At 29.8% G+C, this 10,767-nt stretch overlaps 1 protein-coding gene across 1 annotated transcript; it reads left to right on the forward strand.

The window, feature by feature from the left end:
• Positions 1 to 1,505: 1,505 nt before the first annotated feature.
• CCOAOMT1 (S-adenosyl-L-methionine-dependent methyltransferases superfamily protein) lies at positions 1,506 to 3,557 on the forward strand. Its single transcript, XM_039031434.2, has 5 exons — positions 1,506 to 1,726; positions 1,809 to 1,888; positions 1,979 to 2,123; positions 2,205 to 2,336; positions 3,063 to 3,557. Exons 1-5 carry the CDS (start codon positions 1,628 to 1,630, stop codon positions 3,354 to 3,356), a joined length of 750 nt encoding a protein of 249 aa, XP_038887362.1. The 5' UTR covers positions 1,506 to 1,627; the 3' UTR covers positions 3,357 to 3,557.
• The last annotated feature ends 7,210 nt before the right edge of the window (positions 3,558 to 10,767 follow it).

A 10,767-nucleotide genomic window follows, 5' to 3' on the forward strand; every position in this document is an offset into this window, starting at 1 on the left:
TTAAAGAAAGAGTTTAGAATGGTCAAATTTCGATAGAACACATAGGAACAAACTCTATGGTGGAAGATCCATTGACTAAAGGTTTACCACCTAAAGTTTTTCATGAGCATATTGCTCGCATGGATGTTAGTCACTTTTCTGATTCCATGGTTTAGTAGGAGTTTATTATTGAGGATGTTCTTTGACCTTAGTTTGTTTATTTTCTATATAAAATAAAGTCGATGGTTTATGTTTTATCATCTGACCTTGTTTATCATGCATGCAATTTAGTATAAAGTTTTTAAAAATGATCCCACTAAGGAATTTGGACTAGTTGGAAACAGGCATGATCTAGATCACTTTGCATGTAGTTTCCATGCTATCCATCCATACTTGATCTATGTTATTGAATGTATTGGAGTTGATGATCAAGGAATGCTTAGTTACAAAGGTAGTGACGAAAGTTGCCTTGATTCTATGCTAATACAAGAGATGGACGGATTGAACTAAATGGGAATTCTATTATTGAAATAACCTATTTATGCACGCCTAAGGTTTATGCGATTTAATTATATCAGGCAGACATAGTTAAGTGGGAGATTGTTAGATGTATTTAAATAATAATACGTTTAATTAAAATATGGGTTATGTATGTGGATTAATAATTTATCACATTGGGTTATTTTATTAGAATGAACCCTATCATGTGATCTAATTAATTAAGACCTAGATTCCTAATTGAGTATGGACTTTATGAGTAGAAGTCATTCCTAGTTAATTAGGGTTTAGTGGGAACCCTAATTTAACTAGTATATAAAGAGACTTTAGGGCTATGGTCCCCAATATACTAAAATGATAAGCACTCAGTCTTTCTTAAATCTCATCTAGAGAGATCCACTAAGGGCATTCAGATTTTGGAGAGAAATCCATTAAGAACATTAAAAGTTTTGGTTGAGGAAGACAATAGTCACTTTATAAACATCATCAATTCGGAACCATCATCAATTTGTCAATGGGATCCGGTATATATATATTTTTGACAAATTGACATGAATGATCTTATGGTTTATCTATTCAATATAAATATAAAATAATTATGCTAAAAAATAACACATAACTTATCACTTAAATTATAGTTATTTTCACTATTCTTTATGTCGATATTAAATTTATAAACATATGAAAATGACAAAATTTATAAACAAATGAAAATGAATTAGAAAAATTAAATTGAAATTAAGAATACTTTTTTTTATTGCCAAACCGAAAAAATGGAGTGCTACCATATAGCTTTATTTGCTCTAAGTGAGGACCTTGCTTGTTGCTTAACGAAGTTTATTTTGAAAATTTTTTCTTCTTTTTCTTTAAAAAAAAACCTCGAATTAGGCCATTAATCAGCAATAAAATTAAAAGGAAAAAAGAAAAGTCTGTTAATGTGGACCCGACATTCTCACCAATAACCTTCACCAACCCCCGACCCAACTCTGTACAAATTGACCCGAGTCATCACCGGTTCGAACCGGGCCGTCGTCTTTCTATTTAAACGACCTCCATTTTCCCTTCTCACCGCAAAACACAGAGACCTCACCGGAAAACCAGAAAGAAAAAAGCAAAGAAAATTAAAGAGAAAGTTCATCACTCTCCGGCAATGGCTTCCACAAAAAACGGACAAGAAGACCAGAACCAAGCCGGAAGGCACCAAGAAGTCGGCCACAAGAGCCTCTTGCAAAGCGATGCTCTGTATCAGGTAATCAATAACCTAAAACCACAATCGGATTCTCCCAATCTCTTTTTCAATTCTTCAAATTACTGAAAAAATTCACATTCAGTACATTCTGGAGACGAGCGTTTATCCAAGGGAGCCTGAATCGATGAAGGAATTAAGAGAATTAACAGCCAAACATCCATGGTTAGCAAATTGTTTACGATTGTGTGTGTGTTTTTAATGGCGGAATTTGAATTGAAATTAATTTGAAATCGGAATGGATCTGGGAAATAGGAACATAATGACGACATCAGCGGATGAAGGACAGTTCTTAAACATGTTATTGAAGTTAATTAATGCGAAGAAAACGATGGAGATTGGAGTTTATACTGGCTACTCGCTTCTCGCTACAGCCCTAGCTCTTCCTGAAGATGGAACGGTGTGTTAATTCTTTCGATTTGTTTCTGTAGCAAAATTGATCAAATGTGAGTTTTCTGAGATTATTTGTTTGTGGTTTTAGATTCTGGCTATGGATATTAACAGAGAAAATTATGAGTTGGGTTTGCCGGTGATTGAGAAAGCCGGTGTTGCTCATAAGATTGAATTCAAAGAAGGCCCTGCTCTTCCTGTTCTTGATGAGATGGTCGCCGATGTAAGATTTTTATTATTCATTATCATCATTTTTTTAAATTTTTTTGCTAATATACATATTTTTTAATTTCTAGATTTTTCACCCATTTTAAAATCACATTTTTTTATGTGGGATTCTCAATAAGAAAAAGGTTAAAAATAAATTACGACACTAATTCGGTGCTATAAAATTCAAGACAATAAATGTCACAACATAAGTTTATTTTGGTTTTATTAGTTTTAGTAATTTAATTATATTAAGGAAAGAAGGGTTGGGTAATCTCATTTGCAAATAGTGTGGGATATGAGTTAGGTGTATTAATTGAAAACAAAATTTCCTAAATTCATTTAATATTAAGTCATCTACTTAACCCTATGGGCTTTCTCAAGCTTAGGTTTTAGATGTCCAAATCATACCCAAAATGCACTCTTTTATTTGTACGACTCTCCCCTAATTCAATGAATCTTTGTCTAGTTTAAGAATTTTTTTTAAAGAAAAAAGGTAAAATGATTAATAATTACAACACTAATCAAGATTTTCCACTTGTATGAGTAACTTGTTCGGAGAAGAATGAGTATGATACAAGAAAGCTTAGCAATAAATAAATCAAAAGAGTAAAATAGAATATTTAAAAATTCAATGTAAAAAGTTCTATAAGTTCGAGTTGGAAATTAAACTATTAATACAAATGATTCAAAATAAAAAATAGGATTATTATGAAAGTTGATAATGTGTGGTAAACTGCAGGAAAAGAATCATGGAAGCTATGACTTCATATTCGTGGATGCTGATAAAGATAACTACATAAATTACCACAAAAGATTGATCGATCTGGTCAAAGTTGGGGGAGTGATCGGGTACGACAACACTCTATGGAATGGGTCGGTGGTTGCTCCACCCGATGCACCCATGCGCAAGTATGTTAGGTATTACAGGGACTTTGTATTGGAACTCAACAAGGCTCTCGCTATCGACCCTAGAATTGAGATTTGTATGCTCCCTGTTGGTGACGGAATCACTCTCTGTCGTCGTATCAAATGAACACCCTAACATTTCATGCACTTCCACCTACACGTTTACTCATACTCTTCTTCATTGTTGTTATTGAAGGGTCTTGCTTGAATTTGCCCTTTCTTTTCTTACCATTTGATCTCTTCTTTTTAATATCAATTTTCTCTTTGGGAGTTTTCTATGTAATTCAAATTCAACATTTTAATGAATAATACTTTTTTTAATCTCTATGTGAGGGATCTGATTATTACTAATTTATAAAAACTCAAACATATCAACTGCCTTTTTTAATTTATAAAAATCATGATCTCATCCCATTTGATTAAAAATCTAATCAATTAAGTCTAACTAAAAAAACATCCACATGATAAAAGCTTATAAATTATAAATTTATCCTATTGGATGAACTAAATAACTTATATAATTTAACTTCTAAAATTGACTATTATTTTTATTATTTTCGATTAAAATTTAAGTAAAATTTAATAGCCCATTAAATGACAATAAATAAACATATCATATACATAATTTCAAAATGAGTTTTTATGAAACAAAAAAAATATATTAAAAATATAATATAAACTTTTTTTTTTTTTTTTTTTTTAAAAAAAAAAGGAATCTTAGAAGAAAATTTGGAATATTGAAAATCGAAGTTTTGACCTAAAGACCATAAACAAACGAGTCATATGTAACTTTTGGTTGAGTGGGCTGATGATAATGATAAGAGTGGCCCCACCACCAAACCCACCTCACCAAACAAAGACTCTAGTGTAATTTAAGCCTTTTGGATTTAATATATTTGTTAATTCATTAGACTTTTGTGTTTAATATTTAATTCTAGAGTTAATTCTAATAAAATATGTATTGTCGCAAACATGAGCTTAATCAAAAGGTTAGAGGTTTTAATTCTTAGTCCAATACAATATTGAACGAATATCAAAAGGTTGGAAGTTTTAATTAGAAATGTTCAAATGATCTGACAATCTGAACAAGTTGGGTTCCGGTTACACTTTTAAAAATTTGGGTGGACCCAACCCAATCCGATATCAAAACTATACATGTTAGTAGAGTGTATTAATTCAATTAAATTGGCATTAAAGATTTATAGGCTTTTGTCTTAATAATATTCTAAATATCTTTTGTGGTGATAATCAAGTTTTGCTAAATAATTTTATTGAATAGCACTTTGGTAAACCTTGTGTTTCCAACAGCAGAATCGTAAGACCGTTGGTAAGCTTGGTGTTTCAGTGTTATAGAATTTTAGCATCTTGATTACTCGTCACAATAGATAAGTAGAATCTTAATAACACTTTAAGCTTTAAATTTTAAATATCAAAATTAATTGGAAAAATACTCTCTAAAGCACATATTACAAAATATTCAAACATAATTGAAGATTATACAAATGATTCTCAACTCTCCATAATCAATAGTCAAGTGCATCAAATAGCAAAGATAGAAAAGAACCTCCATAATTGGAATATACCAAACGTAGATGTCAAAACTATTTATCAAATAGGAAAATTTGACTTTCTTCAAGATTATAGAATCAAAACCACATAACAATCAGTCCCAATTAATAAACTCTCAGAAAAATGTAAATTATGTTTATTCTCAAGACAATCAATTCTTCAATACCAAGAAAAATGTAAATTTCTTCATATAGGATTAGTTCATATTGTCATAAAACCTCTTTATAGGATAGGATTAGATACCCCAATTCTTTTACTGTTACGTGATAAACGACATAGCAAATTTTCAAATTCAATACTTTCTATAGTTGAATCAAATCTAGAAAAAGGACCAGTTTACTTTAATTGCTATCCAAACTTTTCAGTTTCACTAAATGATCCAAATATACTTCAATCTTTGATGCTTGATATTAAAATTCTAAACATGGATTGGGAACCACAAATTGAATCCATTATAGGAATATTTCGAATACACTACAAATTAACGCATACAAATTTATCCCCTAAAGCTCTTAAGACTTCGCCTAAAAATCAAACCCTTCTAATGGAAGTCAATACTGAATACTCAAACACTTTCACTCCAAAAATGATATCTTGGAATCAAATTACTCATAATCCCAGATGGAATTTAGAAGATACCTTTAAACCATCGATTGAAAATCCAAAATTAACTCAAATTATTGAAAATAAAGATGGGAGGGTAGAAATATAGTTTCAATCTTCAAGAATGGAACTTCCTAGATTTTCTACTACGTATGAACCTCCTCAACCAAGTACTTCTATAAACCTTAAGGAGTACGGTTTGATAATACAATACTACAACTTTTTATACAAAAGATAAGGATCCAACTTTATCTCCAACTCATTCTGATATGCAAAACATTAATCAATTAAATGTTATTTCTAAACCTTTTATAATTAACAAAATAGAATTAGATAAAGAATATTGGTCTGAAAAAAATAAATTCTTAAGAAATATATTTTTTGAATCCTTTAATAAAATTGAATAAAGTGAGATTCATGATGAATATTACAAAACAATGGAAAAACTTAAAATAAATATATATTTCTTCCATTGGATGAAATATAAGACGTTATCAAAACATAACATCTCCTTCATATCAAACTATTAATACAAAAACCTCTCTTCCCACGTGGGAGACTACGAATCCTAAAAAATATATAACTTCTACTTATCATCCTTTAGAAGAAATTAAGTTTCAAAATAACAATGATCAAGAAGTGATAACTTCTCCTTTCAAGATGATTGACATACCTGAAAGCGAAACAAAAGTGCCAACATTAAAATATATTAAAAATATACAATTACAGAATAATTATTTCAATAAAATCTTACATACAATATCCAACTAAGTGGAAAGAATAGAATCCAAACTCGAACCCTAACATTATCCTATAAAATCACAACCTCAACCAAATTGATAAGACAAAACCTTTATTTAGACCTTTTGAAATTTCGGATAAAGATCTAAAATTAATTAATTTTTCAAGTAAAGAATCTAATAATATTTTAGACACAATTAATCTTCAATTAAAAATTTTAAATTTAAACTCATACAAAATCATAAATACATCAACATCAAAAGTTAATACCATTAATGAAACCCCTGATGAAAATCATTCTGACATACACAAACTAGAAGACAATTTTGATAATAACCTGGAAGAACAATTCCAGAACCTTACTCTTCAAAAGATAACAAATCCTAGATATCCAACATTAAGAAATTATTATTCCAGACCTTCTCTCCCTGACATGCAATATGAAGAAAGACAATTAACCAGGTTCAATATACAGGAAATGACATCTATGAATGGAATATAGATGGTATGACTGAACACCAAATTCTAAATTTAATGCATGAGATGATCTTAGTTGTTACTGCCTACAAGATACACCAAAATACAGATCACCAAATTGCTCAAATGCAAATTTCTTGATTCACTGAAAATTTAAAAGGATAGTGAGATAATTGTGTATCCTCAAGTGACAAAATAAGAATATTAATTGCCATTAAAATTGAACAAAGTGGCTCAGGAATCAATCAAACACAGGACGCTGTTACAACTTTGATTTATACCATTACCAAAAACTTTATAGGAGAACCCATCCAATTTCAAGAACGAAGTTCTGAAATACTTTCTAACCTTACTTGTCCAAAACTTCAAGATTTTAGATGGTATAAAGATGTTTTCTTAAGCAAAGTCTACACTTGAACATACTGCAATAATCAATATTGGAAAGAAAAATTCCTCTCAGGATTACCAAAATTGTTTGCCGAAAAAGTATGCCAAACAATAAGACAAACTTATCATGGTACAATTCATTTCGATAATCTAAGCTATGGTGAACTAATTAACTTTATAAACAATGAAGGTTTAGCTTTATACACTGACCTTAAATTGAAAGCAAAAATGAAAAATGAATTTCATAAGCAAAGGCAAAAACTTGGATCCTTTTATGCTCAATATGGTTATGTGAAAATACAAGCTCCCTTAGAAGAAACCGACCTAAGAAGTTTAGATTTTTTTTACAGAAACCTTATAAAACCCAAGGATATTTTAAAAATAATCAAAACAAACAAAATTATAAATCAAAACAAAAAAGAAGATTTAAAAATTATAAATTACTCAGAAGAGAAAAGAAATTACTTGTTATAAGTGTAAGCAAAAAGGACACATAGCTCTCAATTGCCCTATGAAAAGGAAAATTAATAGCAAAGAAATAGAAAAAGGTTTAAAAATTCAATTATTAAATTTATTATTACTTTCAAACCCTTCCTCTTCATCAGATAGCAATGAAGAATTCTCTTATGACCAAAATTTTGAAATCCAACAAAATACTGATAATTATGATTTTGAAACATAATTATCCTCATGTGAAAATGAAATAGGAACACGTATATGCAATAAAACTATAAATTTCATTTCAAAAGACCAAGAAATTCTTTTTGAAACCATTAGTCAAATTGAAGATCAACAATTTAAAAAAGAATATTTTAAAAAATTTAAAGTTCTTATTATAGAAGAACATAAACAACAAAGTTTCCAACATTACAATCTTAAAGCGATAATGTGAGAGTTTCTGAACCTAACTTAGATGGCCAAACAGAACGGCAGAAATAAATCGAAAGCAGTAAAGAACACCAAGATAAGTTTGGTCTACATCCACTTTGAGAACCAGCTTGAATTAATTTATTAATGAGCAATAAAGAAATTTTACAAATTACAGATCATCAACGAAATCACCAATTTGTAATTTTTGTATCCACTGATACTGAGAAACCCGCACACAATGTCACCTCTGAAAACTAAGAACAACCCGCTGCAAAAACAGTCCAAAAACAGTGTGCTATTGCCCAACAAATCACGTGCAGACTCGCGCGTATCTCTCGCTAACAACCGCTGTCAGACAAAACCACTGCTCAGACCGAACCTCCCCAGACCGGACGCAACTGTCGACGTCGCCGGACTGGAAAATCAATCGGCTAACTCAGACGGTTTCAATTCCTCCAATCTTCTTCAGCGGCTCGTGGACTTCAGACCGCCGGCTTCCCTCTGTTTTTCTTTCTCTCTTGCGGTTGCTCACCTTCATCAAAAGAAAAAAGAGAACCACGATTTTTGCTACCCTAAGTGGAGAAGAAAAGATAATTGCAAAAATGCCATAGCTCAACGATAATGTCATTGGGCCTTTAAATTTCCAAAAAATCCAATAAAAAACCGCTTAAAAAACTTGTTATTTTCTACCGATAATTTTTTGCTTTGAATCTAAAACAAAACTAGTAACTATTCCCGATCTTCAAAGAGAAATAAATACAATGAAAGAAGAAATATCTAATATTAAGAAAAGAAAATTCTCGAATTAAATTTGAACTCCTATCACTTCAAACTCAACAAATAATTGATCACCCTTCCACATCTGAAAATCCTGAAAACGTTGAAATTAATAACAAAGCCAATGAAATTTCTCATGAATCTTTTATTAATCTTATCAATAAAGTTCAATTACAAAAATGGTACTCTATTATTAATCTTGTCATAAATAAGGAATACTATTTAATTTTTAAGGTCTTAATCGACTCAGGGGCTGATCAAAACTATATACGAGAAGGTTTAATACGTACTAAATACCTTGAAAAAACTTTAGAAAAATTACATAGTGCCAATGGTCAAAGATTACAAATTCCCTACAAACTCTCTAATGCACATATTTACAATCAAGGATATTATCTGAAAAATACCTTTATATTAGTTAAGGACTTAGATGAATAAATAATATCAGGAACTCAATTCCTATCCCAACTTTATCCATTCTCGGTAAATAAGAAAGGAATAATTTTAAAGATTTTAGATCAAAATATTGCCTTTAAATTTGTAAATCCCATATCCACTAAAATAATACATTCTATTCAACATTCCTCAATATTTAAAACTATTAGTTCTATTAAAAGAAAGACACAACAAATACAATTTTTAAAAGAAAAAATAAATCATAAAAGAATTGAGAAACAACTAAATGACCCTTACATTCAAAACCAAATTAATCAATTTAATGAATTAATTGAAAAAGAAATATGTGTTTCTATTCCTATTGCCTTATGGGAAAAAAAACAACATATTGTCAGCCTGCCATATATTATAGGAATAAAAAATTCCTACCAAAGCAAGACGTATATAGATGAATGTGAAACTATTAAAACACTGTCATAAAGAAATTCAAGAACTTTTAGAAAAAGGACTCATATGACCTGATAAATCACCTTGGAGCTATGCAGTTTTTTATGTTAATAATCAAGCAGAAATAGAACGAAGAGTGTCTCGTCTTGTAATCAATAACAAATCTTTAAATTCTATTTTAGAATGGATATGTTACCCCCATACCAAACAAGAAGAATTTAATCAATCAAATACAAGATGACTTAGTATTTTCAAAATTCGATATAAAATCTAGATTACGACAAATTCAAATTACTGAAAAAGATAACTATAAAACAACATTCAATGTTCCATTTGGACAGTACAAATGGAATGCAATGCCATTTGGACTAGAAAATGTCCCATCTGAATTTCAAAATATAATGAATGACATTTTTAACCTATATCATGAATTCACCATTATTTATATTGATGATGTTATAATCTTTTCATAATCCATAGAACAACGTTTTAAACATTTAAAAATGTTTTACAAAATAATTAAACAAAATAGTTTAGTTGTTTTTTTTACCTAAAATAAAACTATTTCAACAAGAAAAAAAATAAGGTTCTCAGGGCAATATTTTTTAAGGAAAGACAAAACCAATTCAAAGATTGATAGAATTTGTTAACAAATTCCCACCAATAAAAATCAATGACAGAGATTTTTAGATTGCTTAAATTATATATAAGACTTTGTTCCAAATTTGAGACAAACATGTGAACCTTTGTATCAAAGAGTTAGGACATCTCCGCCTCCATGGACTCATCAACATACATGTATCATTAAAACTATCAAAGATCTAGTCAAGAGTCTTCCATGTTGATCCATCATCAACCCACATGCATCAGTCATTGTAGAAACAGATGCATCAAATATAGAATATGGCGGTATTCTCAAACAATCTATCAATGGTCAAGAACGACTAATTAGATATCATTCGGGTATCTTGCTAGGATCCAAAAAAAAAAAAAAAAAATAGTCAACCATTAAAAAGAAAATTTTATCAATTGTTTTAAGTACAAACTCCAAAATGATTTAATCAACAAAAACTTTTTAATATGTGTTGATTGCAAAGAAACTACAATTGTTTTACAAAAGGATGTTAAAAATCTTATTTCTCGACAAATTTTTGCCAGATGGCAAGCAATACTTTCTTATTTTCACTTCAAAATTGAAGCTATAAAAGAAAGTACAAACTCCCTTCTCGATTATCTTACGAGAGAATTTATTCAAGGAAAAAGTGAAAAAG

Source organism: Benincasa hispida, chromosome 5 (genome assembly GCF_027475165.1).
Source record: "Benincasa hispida cultivar pf3 chromosome 5, pf3_genome.v1.1, whole genome shotgun sequence".
Taxonomy (NCBI): domain Eukaryota; kingdom Viridiplantae; phylum Streptophyta; class Magnoliopsida; order Cucurbitales; family Cucurbitaceae; genus Benincasa; species Benincasa hispida.

What these genes read in the sequence shown, in the direction of transcription:
- CCOAOMT1 (XM_039031434.2), top strand. Translation starts at nt 1,628, where the DNA reads ATGGCTTCCACAAAAAACGGACAAGAAGACCAGAACCAAGCCGGAAGG. An exon ending in TTAACAGCCAAACATCCATG is followed by an intron (nt 1,889 to 1,978) that starts GTTAGCAAATTG and finishes TCTGGGAAATAG; the next exon opens with GAACATAATGACGACATCAG. An exon ending in CTCTTCCTGAAGATGGAACG is followed by an intron (nt 2,124 to 2,204) that starts GTGTGTTAATTC and finishes TTGTGGTTTTAG; the next exon opens with ATTCTGGCTATGGATATTAA.